At 44.6% G+C, this 23,010-nt stretch overlaps 1 protein-coding gene across 2 annotated transcripts in view; it reads left to right on the forward strand.

Moving 5' to 3' along the window:
- The window catches only part of ano11 (anoctamin 11), a 23,611-nt gene continuing 601 nt past the window's right edge, over window positions 1-23,010 (forward strand). Inside the window, exons 1-24 of one of the 2 annotated variants that reach the window (XM_061258161.1) lie at window positions 1-124; window positions 616-800; window positions 1,505-1,634; window positions 2,454-2,647; window positions 2,787-2,894; window positions 3,408-3,544; window positions 3,893-3,950; window positions 4,935-5,045; window positions 5,838-6,003; window positions 6,300-6,390; window positions 7,215-7,311; window positions 7,767-7,910; window positions 9,099-9,236; window positions 9,678-9,776; window positions 10,267-10,369; window positions 11,554-11,665; window positions 12,128-12,182; window positions 13,118-13,215; window positions 14,012-14,148; window positions 15,845-16,050; window positions 17,370-17,512; window positions 17,607-17,697; window positions 19,099-19,258; window positions 22,974-23,010. The exon at window positions 22,974-23,010 is cut by the window's right edge and continues 601 nt beyond it. In XM_061258161.1, coding sequence (XP_061114145.1) covers window positions 696-800; window positions 1,505-1,634; window positions 2,454-2,647; window positions 2,787-2,894; window positions 3,408-3,544; window positions 3,893-3,950; window positions 4,935-5,045; window positions 5,838-6,003; window positions 6,300-6,390; window positions 7,215-7,311; window positions 7,767-7,910; window positions 9,099-9,236; window positions 9,678-9,776; window positions 10,267-10,369; window positions 11,554-11,665; window positions 12,128-12,182; window positions 13,118-13,215; window positions 14,012-14,148; window positions 15,845-16,050; window positions 17,370-17,512; window positions 17,607-17,697; window positions 19,099-19,258; window positions 22,974-23,005 — 2,715 coding nt within the window. In that variant the 5' untranslated portion in view covers window positions 1-124; window positions 616-695 and the 3' untranslated portion in view covers window positions 23,006-23,010. The remainder of the gene's footprint in view (window positions 125-615; window positions 801-1,504; window positions 1,635-2,453; window positions 2,648-2,786; window positions 2,895-3,407; window positions 3,545-3,892; window positions 3,951-4,934; window positions 5,046-5,837; window positions 6,004-6,299; window positions 6,391-7,214; window positions 7,312-7,766; window positions 7,911-9,098; window positions 9,237-9,677; window positions 9,777-10,266; window positions 10,370-11,553; window positions 11,666-12,127; window positions 12,183-13,117; window positions 13,216-14,011; window positions 14,149-15,844; window positions 16,051-17,369; window positions 17,513-17,606; window positions 17,698-19,098; window positions 19,259-22,973) is intronic. The other variant, XM_061258162.1, reaches the window with a different exon arrangement.

Genomic DNA, 23,010 nt, shown 5'->3' on the forward strand with positions numbered 1-23,010 from the left:
GCTCTCCTGGTGGAGCAGAACTGCAACAGAGGGATGCAGAGACGGAGACAGCAGAGGAGAGGAGAGCGATAGCTGATCTGTTCCTGCTTTCATCCCACTCCCTGCCCTGTGTGCAGTGGAAGAGGTAGCTCTTCTTTCCTTTTCATTCTTCCTCTCCATTTACGGGAAATTCAGAACAAAGAAAAAAAACTATTAATTAATATATTCCTCTACTGCATTTAAATCAGTTTGTTAATGTTATCTTTTAAGAGGTAGGGATACTGTGTGTGATTAAATGTGTGTGTGTGTGTGTGTGTGTGTGCATGTGCGATTTAATGTCTGTCGCTGTGTGGGTTTATGTCTATGTTTTAATGTGTGTGAGAGAGTTTGTATGTGTGATTTAATGTGTGTGTGTGTGTGTATGTGCATGTGTGATTTAATGTGTGTCTGTATGTGGGTTTATATGTATGTTTTAATGTGTGTGAGAGAGAGAGAGAGAGAGAGAGAGAGAGAGTATGTGTGTGATTTAATGTATGTGTGTATGTGAGTGCAGGTGTGTTTGTGATTTAATGTGTACCAGCCTGTTCATTAGTAAGTGTAGGTGTGTTCTGCCCCTGCCCTTTTCCATGGGCCCAGACCGCTGGCTCTGAGAGGCTGAAAGAGACTGCGCCGAGGAAGAAGAGCTCACACTGAGGAGGAAGAGCTCAGAGCTTCTGATGGCCGACAGGGACATTCTCCTGGAGCAGGACTACATGGGCGAGCAGCACTCTGCCGACTGCTACGGGAGCCTACACAACGGGGGGTTCATCCCTCCGCGATTTGTGAGTATAGACACTACTCCCCTCTTCATTTATCTCGGCTCACAATCGCAGGAATTAGGCGTGTTGACCAGTGCTGGCCAGGTTTGTTAAATAGATTGTGGCCACCACTGTTAAGTGGTATAAGTATGCATGTGTATGTAATTTGTGGTCTGGGAATAAATGCTCCACTTTGTCTGTGAGATGAATTTTTTGTGCAGTAAGTCGCTTTGGCTGCTTTTGCTAATTGTAAATTGTGTCTTTATTATTGTGTCTCTGATGCCATCAGTGCTGTCCAGGGCTGTCAGACTCAACCCCTCATGAAAATGTACTGTGTATATGCACCATGTGAACGAGTTTATTACTTTTTAAATATGGAGGACACATTTCTTAATGAACCTTATCTTCTCCAAGCACCAAGCAATCTGTGGATTTGGAGATTACAATAGCTTAATGTCCCAACCAATTTTTGGTTTATCTTTAGCCTTCCTTCGATTTCAATTTGTAAATGTAATGGGCCTTATTTTTAGTTCGGTCATGAGTACGCTACACTGCACTCTCCACGCGCTCCTTCTACGTCTAGGAGAGTTTAATATCTGCCAAAGTGATTGATGACTTATCAATACATTTAATGGGTTGTGTGAAATTCTCAGGTGTGCTTGACGATCTTTCATTAAGCTGGGGATTGATTCACTGCTTTATTGAACGCTCCTTCCTCACTCTTTCAGCTCGCTGCTGCTACTGCCGGCGATGACGAAGAGGAGGATGACGACCCCATCTACATTGACTGCGACATGGGGGGTCGTCAACCTCAGCACCCCAAAGGGAACTACTTCAGAGATGGCAAAACCAAAATAGGTGACAATACGATGGTTTAGCAAAATAACTATAATAACAAAAGCAATGCAGTGAAAAAAGGTTGCACATATAGTTTGATAATGAGCTTGAATATAACCGTTCCCATGTGAAGAATAGCATACTCCGCATACTTAAAGTATAATTATATAAACTTTAATTATACATCAAGTGTACTTGAAGTGTATGCTACACTTTAGTATGAAATGGTATACTTCAGCATGGGCTTAAATTAATAATGCGTATCACTGGTGAGTCATAATGATAGTAATACATGTATTATTATGACCTTCTCATTGATGCTCATGATTAATAGAACTGATGGTTATTCTGAGAAATGTATTAGACCACAGGAAGTGAGCAGGTACTGAGATGTGCGTGGTTCTGTGCAGACTTTGTGCTGGTGTGGTGCTCTCTCACAGGAAGTGAGCAGGTACTGAGATGTGCGTGGCTCTGTGCAGACTTTGTGCTGGTGTGGGAGGTGCTCTCTCACAGGAAGTGAGCAGGTACTGAGATGTGCGTGGCTCTGTGCAGACTTTGTGCTGGTGTGGGAGGTGCTCTCTCACAGGAAGTGAGCAGGTACTGAGATGTGCGTGGCTCTGTGCAGACTTCGTGCTGGTGTGGTGCTTTCTCACAGGAAGTGAGCAGGTACTGAGATGTGCGTGGCTCTGTGCAGACTTCGTGCTGGTGTGGGAGGTGCTCTCTCACAGGAAGTGAGCAGGTACTGAGATGTATGTGGCTCTGTGCAGACTTTGTGCTCATGTGGGAGGTGCTCTCTCACAGGAAGTGAGCAGGTACTGAGATGTGCGTGGCTCTGTGCAGACTTCGTGCTGGTGTGGGAGGTGCGCTCCCGCAGGAAGCGACGGTCGCGGGCGCGAGGGCGGGGCGACGGGGCGGAGCAGGGCGAGGCCGGGGCCGAGGAGGCCAGCCGGTCCGAACAGCGGAAAGCACAGCAGGCGCGGTGGCGGGACAAGTTCATCCACAACCTGCAGACTGCTGGGCTGCTCCTGGAGAAGGTCAGACAGCAGCCACGCTCGCTCACGCTTATTACAGTTTATGAAGAATTTGCATTTTTATTCCTTTTTAATGTATCTTTAGGCCATGCCACATTTCTTTGCGACTGTAATTCTCTCATTTATTTCCCTCCAACGTTAGGAGGAGACTGTGAGTGTGAAGAAAACCATCCATTATCTGAAGCTTAGCGCTCCCTGGGACGTGCTGGTCTATTACGCAGAGGAGCTGGCTCTAAGAGCACCCCTGCAGGTCAGAGCCGGTACCGCACATAAACACAAGTAATGGGACACTTGAGGACAATGGAACTAAACTGTTTTTTGTATTAGAGTGTATTAGACCCTGCTGGGTCCAGGCATTTGATGTGTTCCATCTCAGGTACACCTGATGGGGCTTGACTTGATTGGTCAGGTGTGCTTGCGGTGGAACACATCCAATAACAGGAGCGGGCAGGGGGTACCGAGGAGAGCTCTGGGAACCACTGCATTAGAAGTAGTCAGCAGTTTGCTATTCTTTCCTTGCATCCTTTTTAAATGGAAATTGGTGCGCCAGAAGACAGATTTACATGTTTAGAGCAGTCGTGCAGAAGCCATTTGCAAACAAGTTAATGAGATGGAATTAAGCCGCGACTGTAGACCAATTGACCGGTGAAATTTGAAGGCTGCTCTTAATCTGTGTAAACAAGTGCTTCTAGTTTTAAACACAGTTACCTGGCCTAGTTGTCTAACTGTTACTATTCACCCTTTTGTACTCTTTGTTTCATAGGCTCAGCCCAATCCGGACCATAATACGTCAGATCAGGTCCTTCGGAAGTTCTGTATCCCAAACGTCATGAGACAGTCGGTACCAAACAAGCCGGTGGACTACTACACCTGCGCCTTCCGCAAATCCAAGATGGAGAAGTGAGTCAGGCGTTCTGGCGCATAAATGTGCTCCACACGCATTACTGAGAATAAAAGCATTAGGCAGGTGCTCTTCTCCAAACTGACTTCCAGAGACAATACAGAGTGAAAATAACCAGAACAACAGCAAGCACTACAGAATAGACAATTACAGTGTTTAGTGCTATGCCAACAAACCCAGCCAGTTGACAAAAGAAATTTGGTATTAAGTCAACAAAATCTTGGCATATCCCTCTTGATATTGATTAATGTTATAAGGAAAATGGAAGAAGTTTCTAATTCTACCTGTACTGCACTTCATCATTTTTACAGTGCATTTTTGTATTCTATATTTGTTATTCTATGCAGGTTCCTGGGCTGTGAGGACCATGATAACTACTTTACCAACACGCAGCGTCATCGCATCGTGAGTAGCACACACACACACTCACAGATGCAAGCATGCACACTTACACACAAACACACACACACACAAACACACACACAGGCTGTGTTTGAAACACACTTAGTATACCACTCGTACTACATTTCAATGAAAATCAGTACGAGTAGTATGCCGTACAGCCACAGGATACTTAGTATTTTTGTGTAACATTGACGTGTATTTTGATGTTGGCAGGTGTAACATTGAGGTGTATTTTGATTGGCAGGTGTAACATTGAGGTGTATTTTGATTGGCAGGTGTAACACAGGTGTATTTTGATTGGCAGGTGTAACATTGAGGTGTATTTTGATTGGCAGGTGTAACATTGAGGTGTATTTTGATTGGCAGGTATAACATTGAGGTGTATTTTGATTGGCAGGTGTAACATTGAGGTGTATTTTGATTGGCAGGTGTAACATTGAGGTGTATTTTGATTGGCAGGTGTAACACAGGTGTATTTTGATTGGCAGGTGTAACATTGAGGTGTATTTTGATTGGCAGGTGTAACACTGAGGTGTATTTTGATTGGCAGGTGTAACATTGAGGTGTATTTTGATTGGCAGGTGTAACATTGAGGTTTATTTTGATTGGCAGGTGTAACACTGAGGTGTATTTTGATTGGCAGGTGTAACATTGAGGTGTATTTTGATTGGCAGGTGTAACATTGAGGTGTATTTTGATTGGTAGGTTTAACTTTGAGGTATATTTTGATTGGCAGGTGTAACATTGAGGTGTATTTTGATTGGCAGGTGTAACATTGAGGTGTATTTTGATTGGCAGGTGTAACATTGAGGTGTATTTTGATTGGCAGGTGTAACATTGAGGTGTATTTTGATTGGCAGGTGTAACATTGAGGTGTATTTTGATTGGCAGGTGTGACATTGAGGTGTATTTTGATTGGCAGGTGTAACACTGAGGTGTATTTTGATTGGCAGGTGTAACATTGAGGTGTATTTTGATTGGCAGGTGTACGAGATCCTGTCGTGCACGGCCTATGGCAAGCGGAAGCGGGCGGAAGTGGGCGGGGCCAGGCTGCTGAATGAAGGCGTGTTCACAGCACTGTTCCCGCTCCATGAGGTCAGAGACACGCCCTTTTCCCTGACCCTGCTTTTAAGTGGTGTCTGGTTTAAGGTCTACACCGGTTTCTCACGGGAAAGGTCCCCAGGAACATCTTATTATGGCTGATGATCGAGTCAAGGAAATTTGGGATTCTAGATGCAACACAGGAGGGCGGCCTTTAGCGTAGTGCTCAAGGTACATGACTGGGCCCCGCAAGGTCAGTGGTTTGGTCCCCAGTGTAGCCACAATAAGATCTGTGCAGCCATTGGGTCCTTGAGCAAAGCCCTTAATCATGTATTGCTCCTGGTGAGGATTGTCTCCTGCTTAATCTTATCAACTGTACGTCGCTCTGGATGAGAGCGTCGGCCAAATGCCATTAATGTAATGTAACACAAATTGGCTGAGTTGTTACGTGCTTGCACAGAGTCCTACGTGAAGTATAAGTAATTTAATGTAATAAAGCCATAAGTGAACCTCAGCTACATACACATTTAAAGCACAAATATTATTTGATAACTATAGCCCTGCAGTTCAGTTCCATGCGATATTTGCCTTCTTAACCCCCTGAAATAGCCAAATATTGCTTGCTATGACTAGCTTAGAAGGCAAATAGCTTGACACACGGCCACACATCGGCTAATCCTTCTTTCAATTGTCTGACCATGAAGCATGTGAACGCAAATGAGTCAGATAGCCCAGTTGTGACGTGTCCCCGACTCGGAGAAAACACTAACGACCCGACATCACTTGAAAGCAGGGTGACGCACACACATGCTGAAAGTGCCCACTCACTGGTGATCTAATTCTCAGGGCCCCTTTGAGATCAAGGATAATGAGATTCCGCCGGACCAGCTGAATCAGAGGCAGGTTCTGTTCCATTACTGGGCCCGCTGGTCTCGCTGGTACAAGTACCAGCCCCTGGACCACATCCGCGAGTACTTCGGAGAAAAGATCGCCATTTACTTCGCCTGGCTGGGTATGCAGCTCAGATGTTGTGAGGCATAACACCAATTCGAATATACAGCAGAACATAAATTAAATAATATTTTCATAACATGTCATTTTATAACTCTGTCAGTCTCTCTGTTGCTCTCTGTGTGCTGGGTTCTACACTGCTTATCTCTCTCTCACTTTCTCTCACTCGCTCACGTTCTCTCTGTGTACATCTGTAGGGTTCAACACTGTTTTTGTGTCTGATTCTCTCCCTCTCTCCATACCCCTCCTCTCTCTCTCTCCCTCTCTACCCCCTTGCTCTCTCCCTCTGCACTGCAGGGTTCTACACAGCTTGGCTCCTCCCCGCAGCAGTGGTGGGAACTTTTGTGTTTGTGTCAGGAATCATGTCGATGGGGAGCAACACTCCAGCGTGAGTCACCGCTCTCCCTCCCGTAATTCCGGTCATCGGTCTTAGTGCCGCCGTGGGCGGATCTATTACCTCCACCACCACATACCTGTGGCACTTGGGCTCCTGTCCTGCCTCACTGCAGGGCGGCGATCTGTCCTTTCCCGTCTCGCCTCCAATCTGTTGCCATGGAAACTGCGAGGCCAGCCCTCCCCGGGGAACTTGGGCGAAGGGTTGGGGGTGTGCGTTGTGAATTTATCACATGGCAGACAGAGAGATGAAAAGATACTACAGAAGGAGGAGGAGGGATACAATAGGACTATTATGGAAATGGAGATCACCACTCATTGATATTTCGATAAATGTTGCGTAATAAAAATTGCATGCCTGGGTCTCTTATTCATTGCTAGATACAAATACTGCTGAGTGTGTGTGTGTGTGTGTGTCTGTATGTGTGTATGCGTCTATGCATGTGCATGTTTGTGTCTGTGTGTGTATGGTGTGTCTTTGTGTGTATGTGTGCATCTGTGTGTGTGTGTGTGTGTGTGTGTGTTTTTGTGGGTTGGCAATCAATACACCTAAAGTATATTATTAGAGGGTGTGTTGATTTTAGCGCTCCATCGATATGCCCTGTGGAAAATGAAAGGCTTGTAAAATAAACCAGGCAGCACATTAATTATGATCTTTTCTTCCCTTTGCTCTCACATACTGCATACATTTTCATCACTACTTATCCTCCCTGGATTATTCTCTCTTCCCCCCTTCTCTCTCTTCCCTGTCTTGTCTGTCTGTCTTGGTGTTGGCCCTCTCCCTTAATGCCCCATGGCCGTGTGGGGATATGGGTGCAGGAAGGACATCTGCACCAGCGGGGGGCACTATCTCATGTGCCCGCTCTGCAACACCTGCAGCGTGTGGAACATCTCCGACATCTGCCCCATGGCAAAGGTATGCTGGGCACAATGGCCTTAAACCCTTTAAGGTGTGAGGTCACAAATTTGGGAGTAGAAATGTCCTAACTGAACATTCTGATGCTGATGGAACAACCACTACTGGTAATGTGAAAACTGTGGAGTTCTCAGAACTCTCGAATTTTGAAAAGAACAAAAGAACATTCTAAAAAAACCTACTCTTCAAAGGGTGAAATACCATTTTATTATGTTCTCAGTTTGTTTTTTACATTACAAACACCACACTGTCTATTGCCTTCATCTTATAGTTATATTCATGTTAAAAATTAGGTAGAGGAGTCCTAAATTCATGAGAAGGTAGATGAATCCTACGCTAATGAGAAGGTAGAGGAGTCTAATGTTAATGAAATGGCAGAGCAGTTGTATACTTCTCACTCTCCTCCTCCTCCTCCTCCTCCTCCTCCACCCTCCGTGTCCTTGCCTCCCGCGCAGTTGGGGTACCTGTTCGACCACCCGGGCACGGTCTTCTTCAGCGTCTTCATGTCCTTCTGGGCCGTCACCTTCCTGGAGTACTGGAAGCGCAAGAACGCCACGCTGGCACACCACTGGGACTGCATGGACTTCCATGAGGAAGAGGTTTAGTCCTGCATGGGCATGGAAACTCTCACTTCTGTTCTGACACACACACACCCCCCATCTAGGACCCCCCCCCCCCAAGTCAGGGAGCTAGCTGCCCACCCGGGGGGAGAACAGGTGATCACATGACCAGGACCTGAGCTAGACATCAAAGCTAGCGTCTCCGCCGTCTCTCACTGCCCGGAGCTCTCCGCTACTTTCACTGCCCCGCTTGCAATTCCTCCCTTTAAAGTTGGTCGTAGCTTCTCGCCGTTTATTAAATATGTATGGATTACAGTTAAATATACTGCACACTCTCAGAAGAAATACCTAGAGGTGCCATATCTAGCATTCTTTGTTGGACAAAATGATGATCTGCTGTGATAGAGGGCTCCTCTGTGGAGACGAGGCAAAGGACCCTTTTTTCTGAGAGTGTAGCATTTTATCATGACTATTATTTTCTGTGTTTGGGGTTCGGTTTTTATTACCTTTTTATTTGCTACTCTTTTTGCGAATCTTTGGGAGGTTTTGGTGTCCTTGTGTTTAGAGCTGATGGAATTTTTATGCAGATTTTTAGCTGATAAGTTGTTAGTCGGCCTAGTGATTATTTAAAAATGCATCAAGGCTTTCATGTGAAACTACTGCTCACTTGAAAGGACTAAAACTTCACTCCTGTATGTTTTATTAATGTAAAAAAACACTGTGGGGCTAGGGATGAGTATCGTTTAGATTTAGGCAAAATAATAACGTTAAAATGGTGCCGATTTATAAGTGGTGTCTGAACTGATATCTTCTTTAAATAAACAGCAATCGACGACAGTAAAGATTGTTTGCAAAAGGAAATAATTTGAAAAATGTTATTGTTTTATTTAATTAATGTTTACATAAATGACTTGTACTTGTACTTGTACTTGATACTGATAATTCGTAACGCTTCAGTTTTTGTCATTTTGACCAGGTTTAGTGTTAGCTGGCTTGCTAATGGTACCTGCTCTCACTGGCTTCAACATTACTGAGTGTAACTGTAATGAGGCACCAAAATCTGCATTCCGATTCAGTCCTGCAGGCTCCCGGTCATATGGAAACTGGTGCCAGGTTCCTGTACCCAACCCTACACGCTGCTTGTGGCTAAAATGCAGATATGACTGATACATATTTCCTATATATGACTATATTTTGTATGATCATCCGTTACCCCTGTCCTTTCAGGAACGCCCCCGTCCAGAGTTCGCTGCCATGGCTCCGGCCATGGAGCACAATCCGGTGACAGGGGTGAAGGAGCCCTACTTCCCGAAAAAGGCCCGGCTGTCCCGAATGCTGACTGGCTCCATGGTCATCATCATAATGGTGAGGAGTAGTAGGATGGGTGGCCCAGAGGAATATTCTTTCAGGGGGCCCAAGATTCATAGCTAAACCCCTGAATGCAGCCATTGGCACAGAGAGGCACTCACGGTCAATTACGGGAGATGTTTATGGTACTCACAGGTGTGACATTTGTCACAATTGTAAGTGGAATTCTGTACGCCTCTTCAGGAAGCTTGTTAGTGATGTACAAGTGTACTCTCTCATATTTGGCAAATATTTACACCACATTTGCATTTAAACAGACCTGGTTATCACACAGACAGGATTGACTGAGTACATTAGACATATCTGAATGTTTTTGTGTTTAAGAACAACCTTTGGAATAAAAATCAGTCAGTACCTATTGTTATTGTACCTAGTTCTGTGATGTGCTACCTGTCCCCTGCCTATTCTCATTGGCCCTCCACTCTCCACTGTTCCCAGCTGTGTGTGGTGATGATCTTCCTGGTGACGGTCATCATGTACCGAGGAATCGTCAGCGTCATGATGTTCCACACTGGGAGCTCCATGCTACGCACACAGGTATGTCTCACACTGCCATGGAGCCCCCGTCCCTCCAAAACCTGGGCCATAACCTCAGGTGTACTTTTGGATTTTGGATGACTGACAGGGGCCCTCAAAAATATTAAAATATTTTCCTGTGGTGGCGGGGCCCAATGTAAGATCTTTTCATGGGGACCAAAATCCCTGTTGGGTTCGCCGGCCCTTACAGTTTATCATGCATACAGTGTTCTCATTCCATTCCTTCGAAGGTGTGAGATCAGAAATATGTGATAAGAATGTTATTGACTGTACTTTCAAATGCTGATGTAATAATCACTGCTGGTAACTTAAAGCCATGGAGTTCTAGAACACTGACTAGAATACTGAACACTAGAATAATAATAATGAAAAAAACATTCCTTTGCTCTTCAAAGGGTTAGTGGAGATTATGGGTGACCACAGACTGCTGACTCTGCTTGCTCTCTTCCCTCTCCGGCGCTGTGGGACCCTGTCTGGGGGTGTTCCTCAGGCGGGGAACATCGCCAACATCTCCAGCAGCATGGTGAACCTGGCTCTGATCCTGCTCATGGGCCAGGTCTACACTGCGCTGGCCGAGCAGCTCACCAAATGGGGTAAGCTGGGGATTCAGGCCTGGATTTGCATTAACACAGAACGGAAAAGGGTTTTGGCATAAGCCATGCATAAATTACTGCACAAAACTCATTAATTAAAATGAATGCGGTATTGTGCTATGCACGTTTCAAGTTTCGAAACAGGTAGGAGTATAATTTTCCAGGAACCCAAACTCTTATCTGAACCTGATTATAGATTCAGTAGAATGTCAAATAAAGAAATGCTGTTATTCTTTCTGGTGGATTTATAAAAAGAATTGAACTTTCTGCACCTTCGGTAGGAGCAGGTGTTGTGTCATTTATTGCAGCTATTGTGCTGCTGCAATATATCAGGCTAGAGGGATCCGCACAGCAACAATGAGAGTTACAGTCGTTTAACTCCACATGGATTTCCTGCCATCAGTGGCTAAAGGGGACTAATGGCCCAGGTGTGGCTCACAGCTCTAAGCTTTAAATCTGTGTGCTGTGTGCTGTTTATTCTGTATCCCTCTTTAAATCAGTATGCCTGTGTGCTGTTTATTCTGTTTCCCTCTTTAAATCAGTACGCCTGTGTGCTGTTTATTCTGTTTCCCTCTTTAAATCAGTACGCCTGTGTGCTGTTTATTCTGTTTCCCTCTTTAAATCAGTATGCCTGTGTGCTGTTTATTCTGCTTCTGTCTTTAAATCAGTATGCCTGTGTGCTGTTTATTCTGTTTCCCTCTTTAAATCAGTTCGCCTGTGTGCTGTTTTTTCTGTTTCCTTCTTGAAATCAGAATGCCTGTGTGCTGTTTATTCTGCTTCTGTCTTTAAATCAGTATGCCTGTGTGCTGTTATTCTGTTTCTGTCTTTAAATCAGTATGCCTGTGTGCTGTTATTCTGTTTCTTTCTTTAAATCGGTATGCCTATGTGCTGTTTATTCTGCTTATTCTGCTGTTTATTCTCTCGGTAGCCTTTCTCTTTCTTTCTCTTTCCCTTCCAATTCCTTCTTCCTTTTTGGTTATAATTCATTTTAATTTCAGTGATGCAAATGCAGTACACATAGCTTAATTTACATTCATTGTTATAATACAACACTAATTTCCAATAGCACCCCTGCCAATCAGTGTTGAAAACAAAATAGAAAAATTACTGAACATTTATAATTTTGTTATCCTTTCTTCAGGTATGTGCTGTATAATGCAGTTTTCTTCTCTTATTTTTTCCAGAGATGCACAGAACGCAGACGCAGTATGAAGATGCCTTCACCTTCAAAGTGTTCATCTTCCAGTTTGTCAACTTTTACTCCTCCCCCTTCTACGTGGCTTTCTTCAAGGGAAGGTGAGCTGTTTACCTGTATCAGTGGCTGCAGTCATCAAAATGAAGATGGCTGACAAGTCCCTCCTGGCTGAATAATTGTGCTAATTAGCAAATCCAGGTGACTGAAACAAAAAACCTTCCCTTTCTGAACCTCTATTCTTCACCTCTGCTGGGCACTTTTTATCCTAACTCAACAAAACCGTACATTCTTGTTCTGAGAAAATATTTTATTTATTTAAAAGCTTAGAAAAAATAACTCTTAATATAAAATCTCCAACTCCGCTTGTATTTTAATGACTTTTTGATTGATTCTATCACAAAATCATTTTCTCCTATTTAACTGATCATTTTGTCAACAATTATAGATTTTTTCAACGGAGAGGGTAATGAAAAACAGCAATAAAAAGACTGCAGTATTGATTTTGTTGATGGTAGGAAAAGGGGGTTTTGTCCATTAAATCCTCTTGTGTTTTTTATCGGTAGGTTTGTGGGTTACCCTGGTCACTATGGTACCTTATTCGGAATGAGAAATGAAGATGTAAGTTCCACGTAACCTTACAAAATGAACTCCAGCAAGAATAAAATAATTAATTTTCATTTCATCAATGTGTAGTTGTGGATGAAAGATTCTGTTCAATTATATGATGATGTACCTGAAGCTGCAGGAATATAATTACTCTAAGCTGCAAGAATATAATTACATGTGACTAATTCTGAACTAATTCTGAAATGTGATTAGTTGCATCGTTTATAAAGGCAATGTTACTTTCACAACCACATAGTTTTAATGCACTAATTAAGACTTTGCATACATACTTGTTATGGCTTGGCAACTATTTTCTGCTGTGAACTTAATTAATTTTTATCAAGCGAAATAATTTATATTGGTGCGTGTGTGTGTGTGTGTTCGTGCGTGCATGTGCATGGTCTTTGTGTGTGTGTGTGCATCCATGCATGTGTGTGTGTGTGTGCATCCATGCATGTGTGTGTATGCGTGTGCATGTGTGTGTATGCATGTGTGCATGTGTGTGTATGCATGTGCGCGTGTGTGTGTGTATGTATGTATGTGCGTGCGTGTGTGTGTATATGTGTGTACACGTGTGCGTGTGTGCGTGTGTGTGTGTGTATGTATGTATGTATGTATGTGTGTGTGTGTATGTGTGTACACGTGTGCGTGTGTGCGCGTGTGTGTGTATGTATGTATGTGTGTGTGTGTGTATGCGTGTACACGTGTGCGTGTGTGCGCGTGTGTGTGTATGTATGTATGTGTGTGTGTGTGTGTATGCGTGTGCGCGTGTGTGTGTGTGTGTGTATGCACATATGTATGTGTGTATGGGTTTATATGCATATGTGTGTGTGTGTATGCGTGTACACGTGTGCATGTGTGTGTGTGTGTGTGTGTGTGTGTGTGTGTGTATGCACATATGTATGTGTGTATGGGTTTATATGCATGTGTGTGTGTGTGTGTTACAGTGCGGCCCCGGTGGCTGTCTCATTGAACTGGCTGAGCAGCTCTTCATCATAATGGTCGGAAAGCAGCTCATCAACAACATCCAAGAGTTCGTCATCCCGTAAGGATTCCTCCTTTAAACCTATTAACAGGGCCCTAGGCCTGCACTGATTCTGCCAGTGAGTCCACTAATAGATAATCATTATGGTCTCCCAGCTCATTCCCCTGTGGGCGGCTATACATATGATACTGATGTCATTTCCTGGGAGGGGATGCATGTGGGCTGTGTTGTGGTGGGGTGTGTTGGGGGAGGGGCGCAGAGTGCTGCAGCATTGGCAGGCACAGCAGCGGTGCAGCAACGGCTGTTTGTGCTGAGAGTGCAGCCTGCACAGAGAGCACCGCCAGCACTCAGCTGCTAACATGCCAGAGAGAGAGAGAGATGGAGGGAGAGAGGGTGAGAGAGAAAGAGAGAGAGAGAATTGAATTGAACTGAATTGAGAGGGAAAGAGAGGTTGGAAGGGGGAGAGAGAGAGAGAATGAACTTCTGTATTATTGTTTTTATATTTTGTTCTTCCTTTTGTTTTGATTCTGTATTGTATTGGATTAACATCTGATTTGGCAATATTTACAGAAGCGTTTCATGACAATGAAGCATTTCTTTTGAATTTGAATTTGACAGACAGAGGCCAGCATTGTCTTCTGTTTGAGACAGAGAGAGCCTAGAAGGAATATCAATATAATTGTGGGCCCCTCTGCTAACTGCACTATGTCACTGTGAAAAAACCCAGGTCGACGGTAAATGGTAATTTATCTTTGCTTTGCTATTACACCAAAAAACCATTGCTGGGATTTTTCGCTCCATCCACCCCTGCTCTCCACGCGCCCCGTCACCCTGGCAACGCTGGCCCCGTCCTCAGGAAGGTGAAGGCATGGCGGCAGAGGAGGGAAATGGCTGCCGTCAGGGGCACGCAGGTGTCCCAGGAGCCCCCGCGCTGGGAGGAGGACTACGAGCTGATCGAGTGTGAGGGGCTCTTCGAGGAGTACCTGGAGATAGGTGAGGGGGAGAGGCATCGAGTGTGAGGGGCTCTTCGAGGAGTACCTGGAGATAGGTGAGGGGGAGAGGCTCAGGAGGAGATGGGTCCAAGAGTGCGGATTTTCTTTATTTGTAATTTACCCTAATTTACCCTAATTAACCCTATTTAACCCTTTCAGTCCCAAGCCCAATATCAAGTGGCTCCATTCAAATCCCAAGGGGTTCTGGCTTTGGTTGAGGAAATGGAGAAAGGTGAGCAAGTCAGGTTTTAACAGGGGCTCAAAACAATAGTACAGCAGTCAATTTGATTTGTTGAAAAGATATCAGGTTGAGAGTGCCATATGGCACTCTTGGGATTTTATGGCAGTTACACTTGAGTGCCAAATGGCAGTCTTGGCACTGAAAGGGTTAATCAGGAAAACCCCCATTGAGAACAAAATCTATTTTACACGGGGAACTAGACTATTATGACCTAAGCACATTGGAAGCTTTTGCTTTTACACTTGTTTGATCTTTGCTGCGTGTATGGGTGTCTCTGATTTCCTTCCGGAAAAGATACTCGACAAGATGGTTGAAAATCAAGTTACAGACATCAAATGAGGAATGAGACAGTGCTATAACTGTAATTAAAGAGCAAAGAGGTTAAAAGCAGGAGCATACTTCAGTCAGTTGGAGATGCGGAGATGCGGAGGATGGGATGAGGAAGAGACATTTCCTCATTTTTTGTAATTAAATTTTGCCACATTGTTTCAGGGCTTTGGGCCAGCTTATTCTCACCATAGATGTGAAGAATATAGAGAATTATTCCTGCAGTCACTGTTGTGTGTGTTGACTCTAAAACCCTTTGAAGAGGAGGTATTTTTTTTCCAGTAGGTATTTTTCCACACATTCTAAGTCAGTATTCTTGAACTTCTTTGCTGTCAGTTACGAGCTGTGACTGTTACATCCAAACCTGGGTCAATTACATAATTGTTTTACAAAAACTTCAAATTGATTCAAATACTTCCCTGTGTTTGATTAATTGCTAGAAGACAAGAAGGTGGGGTTTGCCATTTTTTGAGAGTATTTTATAGGTTCCAATACACCAGACAAGCTCAGTAAAGCATAGAAAAGTATTTTATTCTAAACCAATTTGATAAATGACCCAGATATAGTTACACCAGCATTTGAATTTTTCTCTGTCCATTTCTCCAGTTTGGCTTCATCACCATCTTTCTGTGACCTCACACTTTGTTTGTTGTCCATTTCTCCAGTTTGGCTTCATCACCATCTTTCTGTGACCTCACACTTTGTTTGTTGTCCAGTTCTCCAGTTCGGCTTCATCACCATCTTTCTGTGACCTCACACTTTGTTTGTTGTCCAGTTCTGCAGTTTGGCTTCATCACCATCTTTCTGTGACCTCACACTTTGTTTGTTGTCCAGTTCTCCAGTTTGGCTTCATCACCATCTTTCTGTGACCTCACACTTTGTTTGTTGTCCAGTTCTCCAGTTTGGCTGCATCACCATCTTTCTGTGACCTCACACTCTGTTTGTTGTCCAGTTCTCCAGTTTGGCTTCATTGCCATCTTTCTGTGACCTCACACTTTGTTTGTTCTCCAGTTCTCCAGTTTGGCTTCATCGCCATCTTTCTGTGACCTCACACTTTGTTTGTTGTCCAGTTCTGCAGTTTGGCTTCATCACCATCTTTCTGTGACCTCACACTTTGTTTGTTGTCCAGTTCTGCAGTTTGGCTTCATCACCATCTTCGTGGCGGCCTTCCCCCTGGCTCCACTCTTCGCCCTGCTGAATAACTGGGCCGAGGTGCGTCTGGACGCCCACAAGTTTGTGTGCGAGTACCGCCGCCCCGTGGCCGAGCGGGCCCAGAACATCGGCGTCTGGTTCTACATCCTGGAGGTCCTGTCCCACGTATCCGTCATCGTCAATGTGAGTCTCCTCCAGGTCGCTGGGGGAAGGGGGTCCGTTCTGTTTGGGAAATAGAGGTGTCTTTTTTTCAAATAATTTTTTACATGACATTACATTAATGGCATTTGGCAGACGCTCTTACCCAGAGCGACCTACAATTCATTAGACTAAGCAGGAGACAATCCTCCCCTGGAGCTATGCAGGGTTAAGGGCCTTGCTCAAGGGCCCAACGGCTGTGTGGATCTTATTGTGGCTATACCGGGGATCGAACCACCGACCTTGCGAGTCCCAATCATCTTAACCACTATGCTACAGGCCGCCCTTTTTTTGGGCACTACGCTCGCATTCCCCACCACTGTTGATGCAGGGCTGGGGATGAAGCAGCCTGTAGCCTAGTGGCTGAGGTACATGACTGGGGCCTGCACGGTCAGTGGTTTAATCCCCATTTTAGCTGCAATTTAGATCTGCACAGCTGTTGGGCCTTTGAGCAAGGCCCTTAACCTCATATTATTTCAGGGGGGATTGACTTCTCCTTAGTCTAATCAACTGTAAGTTGCTTTGGATTTATGCATCAGCCAAATAACATGTAATTTAATGACCCCTGCATCACACGGGGAACAGACCAAAACAACACAAAAATGCTTCATTGGCTGATTACCATTTATTGTGCTGGAACAACAACTAATATTCTTATCAAATGATTTGGCAATGGGTAGCAGCTGAGATAATTGGACTGAGGTTCAGCTGCCACCCTGCCTATGTGTAGTGCTGGCACTGTCCACTAGAGGGCAGTGTCCCAACTCCCTTCCTGGCACTACACTAAGAAATAACCTTCGGACAAATAGCAAGGATGAAATTTACTGGGTGGCAATTTGTTCTTCTATTTATTAATCGGAATGGTTTATATTGGATTTGAAGGGGAGGGGTGGGGTTAGAAATTGTTGTATTTATGTACATGGTTATAATGTACAGTCGAAAAGGTATTTACAATGTAAGGAATTGTAATGCCATTCGTAAGAGTGAAGAAGTTCATCCATTTGAGGCTTTTGGTTGGGTGATTCATCATCAAATTTAATCCTGACCATTATAAATAATTTCTCCCATCCCCGCTGGAAGATGCATCATTCAGGGAGGGATAGTGTTAGTGGAGCAAAGGCTGCCAGAAGGATGGAAATACTACGATTGGAAACAGAGAAAGAATGAAATTAACCCATAGGTGGATGCTCTTGTGGTCTAGAGTGGTCCATCTTTGCAAGGATTGTCAGTGAGTCCGCAGCACAGGTTTGAATGGTATTGCGCTATGCTATACCTTCAACTGTCCATCTTCTTTCCTCCTGAAGGCCTTCCTGATCGCCTTCACCTCTGACTTCCTGCCACGGCTCCTCTACCAGTTCAAGTTTCACCAGGATCTGAACGGCTATGTCAACTTCACCCTGGCCTACTCCCCTCCGGATTATAACTATGCCAACCACACCATGTGCAGGTAACAACCAAATTTGGGCAGAAAATTGTTTATAGGACTGAGACTATTCTATTCCTGGGAGCTTGTTTTCACTTTCATTGTGCATGTGTCTCAGGTACAAGGCCTTTCGGGACAGCTATGGGAGCTACACCCTGTTTTACTGGGAGCTTCTTGCAGTCCGGCTGGGCTTCATCATTGCGTTTGAGGTAGGTGCCACAGCTTTCCTCTATTCCGCCCTGTCTTTCTGTCTCCTTTTGTTTTGATTCCACAGTTCCCTCTTTCATTCCACCTTCCTCCAGTGATCTCCATTATCTGTCCTTTCCATTCCAAGGCAGTTGCCCTGCACATAGATTGGCAGTTACAGTGGGCATGGCCTCAACATGGCCTCAAAAAGCATGTGATTTGCATTCGTAATATGAATGTCAACGAGTAAGAACATAAAAAAAGTTTGCATATACTGCATTATATCCTTCCGAGTGCCAGAGGTTATTTTGTCTGGCATTCGCAGCCCGGCAACTAAGGGAACGCACAGTCTGGCTTCAGTCGCAACCTGCATTCGTTGCCATGGCAACAAACGATGCTCACAATTCCTCATTGTGTCGTGTTGACCTTCCAGCTCCGTGCCTTATGCTGAGCAAATTATGATTAACAGCTCTTGGCACGGTGTTAAACGCCTGGCACTCCTGCCTGCAGGGGGCTGTCCTCAGCTAGCTTTCAAGCTGCATTTTTCTGCCGTCTCGGTCGTAATTAATTGTGACAAAATAACATTTTTCTGTTTGGTTTTATGCGGTTTGACTGACTCGGGACTTGCTTGCACAGTGAGCGGGGTATGTCACATGTCGAGAGTGCAATTTTCTGTCAGCTAATGTGCCTCGCAGGGACAGGGAGAGGGAGACGCTGTAATGTGACAGACGGTGGGAGGAATGCGTGAAACAGGGAAAGTAAATGAGTCTTTTCTCCACGTTGACTTGCCTCAGTGTTTTTACTCATGTGCCGAGCTCTCATTCCTCCAGTCGCTCAGCACGCTCGTGACTAACAGCCCTGTTGACTCATTGAAGAACAGCCGTCATCCACGGCTTATTTTTCTCCCCATCACCTCTCTCTGTCCCAGGGCTGCCCAGCTCTGTTCCAGGAGATCTACCTTCCAGTAAGTTTTCATTTCATCCCAAATTTGGCACATCCGATTCTACTAATTAGCAGCTCAACCAGGTCTCTCGCTGTTGGATGAGGTGTGCTTTGTTAGGGCTGGAGTGAAAACCTACAGGATGGTAGATCTCCAAGAACAGGGTTGGGCAGCCCTGCTCCAGCTGTTGAATGAGCTGCGCTTTGTTAGGGTCAGACTGAAAACCCATGAGATCTCAGTAACAGTTAGATCTCCAGTGACAAGGTTGGGCAGCCCTGTTCTAGCTGTTGAATGAGGTGTGCTTTGTTAGGGTTTAAGTGAACGCCTACAGGACAGTAGACCTCCGGGAACAGGGTTGGGCAGCCCTGCTTTATTCTCTCTCCAGCTGTCCTCTCTCCACTGTCCTTCTGCCTGGTGGACTGATTGGGTTGTCTTCCTCCTGTCTCTACCCATCTCTATCACCCCCTATCCTCCTCCCCCCAAGCACGTGGTGTTCTTCGTCCTCCGTGCGATCGACTGGATGGTGCCGGACGTTCCCGGGTCGCTGGAGCTGAAGATCAAGCGGGAGCGCTACCTGGCCAAGCAGGCGCTGGCGGACAACCAGGAGGCCCTGCTGGTAGGTTGGGGCTCCGCCTCCAGCCCAGGTCAGTGCCCCGGTGACGCACACACCTCCCCCGCTCACTGCCGCCTCAAATCAAGCAGATGTCTCCTCCATCGGTCTGTCGATCGTTACCCAATAGCCAACGGCTATCGTATTCTGTCTGCACCATTCCTATTACAAACCATTGCCCTTCTGATCATCTTCCCATTTGGTGATCTAGCCTGGGGCTACCCAATCTTGTTGCTGGAAGGACAGTGAATATACAGTGCCCCCCAAAAGTATGGGTATTTTTGCTATTTACTTATGGCATTTGGATTTGAGCTCAAAAAATGAACACGATGAAGTACAGGCAATTAGCTTTTATTGCAATGTAACTAAATGCATGTACAGTACATTTTTACTATTTTATGGAAACAGTGTAGTATGTATATAGCAAAAATAACAAATTCCACTTTTCATTCTCACACATTGAGTGGTTATTGAATTTGTGGACTGTAACATGGAGACACTGTAAACTTCCTGGTAAAAGGCTGAGTAGCTCTGCTCTATGCCCTGCTGGTCTCTAGCAGTGCTCAGGTGTAGGTGTTCTGATACTGCAGTCTGTCAGTACGGAAGCATATTCAAGCTTATTCAAGAGCCGTAGTCCCCATGCTAAAGTGAACTAAAATGCTGTGCTTTTAGTTCACAGTTATAGTAACAGCACCTTTCACCAGGTCTAAAGCTCACCTTCTTTACACACACAATACCCCGCTATACTAGCTACCATCCGATATAGAACAGAGATTGCGCAGAAATAATGTTAGACTTGTGGATTGAATGCGAGAATGAGGGTTTATGGAGGAAGTCATTGACAGCACAGAGGCCTCGCAAGAAAGAGGTTCAGGGTCCTGGCCAGCCTGGGTCGTCTCTGAATGCAGTTTCCATGTCTTTCCCATGAGTTTCCTCGGGCAGGTTCCCACCCCCAGTACAAAGGTATGCAGGCTAGGTGAATAGGAGAGGCTTATTTGGCCTGTGTGTGTGTGTGTGTGTGTGTGTGTGTGTGTGTGTCTTCACCCTGTGATGGGCTGGCGCCCTGTCCAGGGCCTGTTTTTGTCTTGGCCCAATGCATGCTGGGATAGGCTCCAGCCCCCCACAAACCTGAATTGGACAAGCAGGTATAAGCCCATGGATAGATGGACGAATGGAGGGATGGATGGAAGAAAGTTTTTCCCCTCGTCATTGCAGAGTGGACGATAGGAAAGAACCACATTTTCAAGCTTCAAGTTCCATATTCAGCCATTTAAGTTTTTCACCAGGAAAAGCTGCCTGCTGTCTGTGATTATGACTGCACTGAATTTTTATTTCTGACTATGGTCCTTTCAATTACCTGCTGAAATGCATTTTGGACATTGTTGCAGAAGAGCCTTAACAGAATTGCCTGCTCCTTTTTGAGGAAGGGAGCCAAATGTAATTAAACTCATAAAGGTCTTTGTTACTTGGCAGCCTTTACTTCATCAAAGAAGGAAAAACTCTGGCGCGGAGTGAAATTACGAAATTAGTTAGAATTTTAGGTTTTGTACAGGTCAATGGTGAGGGCTTTCTCTGGGTGTCTGCCATGTTGGATGTTTGGGCAATCATTGCACACTAATCTTATTCCTAAAGTTTAGCTGGAGTTTTTTATTTTAGAGCCCCAACTCCCCTGACATTCTCTGTTTTCATAGGTTTTTGTCCCCCTTTGGTGTTTGTGTGATTCCAGCTTTTACATGTGCACAGTAAACATATGTGATTATGTATATTTCAGTATATAACCATAGGGGCAGCCTGTAAGCTTGTGGCTAAGGTGGTGGTTCAAGCCCTGGTGTAGCCACGATAAGATCTGCGCAGTTGTCAACCCTCCATTGCTCCAGGGGGGATTGTCCCCTGCTGAGTCTAATTAACAGTAAGTCGCTTTGGATAAAAGCATCAGTTAAATAAGAAATTATACCTTCACAAAAACAATTTTGACTGAGGTATGAAGTTGATTCTTATATGGTACATAGTCTTTACTATGTTCATGATGGTTCAGTGTACCTGAGTTACAACCTAGAACAGAAATATTGTTTCTGAGAGTCAAAAATTGTATTGTGTGTACTAGGATTTAGGTCAGTGGTCCTCAATCCTGGTCCTGGAGAGCTGCAAGGTTGTTGCTGCTCTGCACTTAGCACTCAGCAGTAGCACAGCAACTGATCTGTTAAAGCAAACTCACCTGGTTCCTGTCTGAATCGGTTGCTGATCTTAAGGTGAAAACATAAATGAAACAGACAGTGTGGCTCTCCAGAAGCAGGATGGAGGATGGAGGATGACTGCTTTAGGTAATCGAGTGAGGAGGCATTCATGATGAGACACTAAAGCCTGACAGATACCTGACATTGTGCTACAACAGTAGCTATGAAACCATCATAAAACCATCAGCCTGGAGGGGCCTGAAATTTCCCCCCAAATGCGTTATATAATCAGGAATAAAGGTGTCAAACCCTACCTGCAGGCAGGACCCTGAATGACCTGTGTTATATAAGCAAAAGAGTCATTTAGGAATGTTTTTAAGCTTGTACCCTCTCAGAAATAATGAAACAAGAATGTCCAAAAAAGGTGCAAATGCTTGTCACTGGTGTGGGACCCTATAGGTGCATAAAATTGTACCCCTAGCCAACAATACATAATTCATTTGTATGCTTTTTTTGCTTGTACTTATTAGTGACCAAATATAAAAATGTTTGTACTTTCAGGGTTCCTTTCGGTAATTTGTTCCTTAAAGAACACAACTGTACCTCCACTGAGAGTGTAGTGTTGCTGAATCTGTCTGGTCCCCATAGAGGATCTGAGTAATTTACGAGCCAAATGAGCCCTGTAGATGAAGTGAGCTTCAGTCTGGGTGAAAGTAAAAGCTAATTAACAGCCCCTAACGAATCCGGCCTTCCCCCATGCAATGAGCTCCTGGCAATGGGTCCATTGTGTGACGGTGCCATGTGTATTGTTGTGACGTCAGTGATGTGGCATGGTGTGTCCGTCCCAGTGCGTTCTGACCATGTTGTTGTGTGTTTGTTTTGTTTTGTTTTGTTTTGTTTTGTTTTGTTGTTGTTGTTTGTTGTGCATTTCTTTGTTCTCGAGTAGATTTTGTTTTTACAGAAATTGTGAGTCCACGATCGGGGTAAGTAGAGGCACTCAGAAGCTGTGAAGCATTGTGTTAGCACTGCGATTGTGTTTGCGCAGCTATTGACATGCAAATGTAATCGGATTCCTTCATTATTGTATGAGTTCATAAAAAATGGAATTAAAACGGAGACATGAAACTATTTCAAATGACTGCAAATCCAATAAAGCAATAATTAGCTCTAGAGAACTGTGGAGTGTCCTGATTGATCTGATTGTTTATTCAGTAATGGAGAAATGATAGTATTTTAGCAAAAGCCTTGGGAAATCATTCTTCTTCTGTCTCCATGTAGCAATGAGAAGACTGAGCGATGATCTCACTAGCTGTGCCTGGGACAGTTTTCATTAGTGTTCATTTGAATGGGAGAGTATTACTGATTCACTGTCTCTTGGTACTGCCATTAGAGAATCATTTTAAGTGAAAGAAGTATGCTTTTAGACTTTTGGTATCATCCTTAGATTGTGTATAAATGTGCTGAGTGAGGTCTGTTTTGTGTTCTCTTACAAATTAATTTATCTTGTCTCTGTATTCTTTCCTTCCTCTATCTGATCTCTATATTTCTTGATCCGATCCTTGGTTGGTCCTACAGCAAGCAACGCGTCTGCTGGCTACATGAGCTGAGGCTG

Source organism: Conger conger, chromosome 10, assembly GCF_963514075.1.
Source record: "Conger conger chromosome 10, fConCon1.1, whole genome shotgun sequence".
NCBI classification, from domain to species: Eukaryota; Metazoa; Chordata; class Actinopteri; order Anguilliformes; family Congridae; genus Conger; species Conger conger.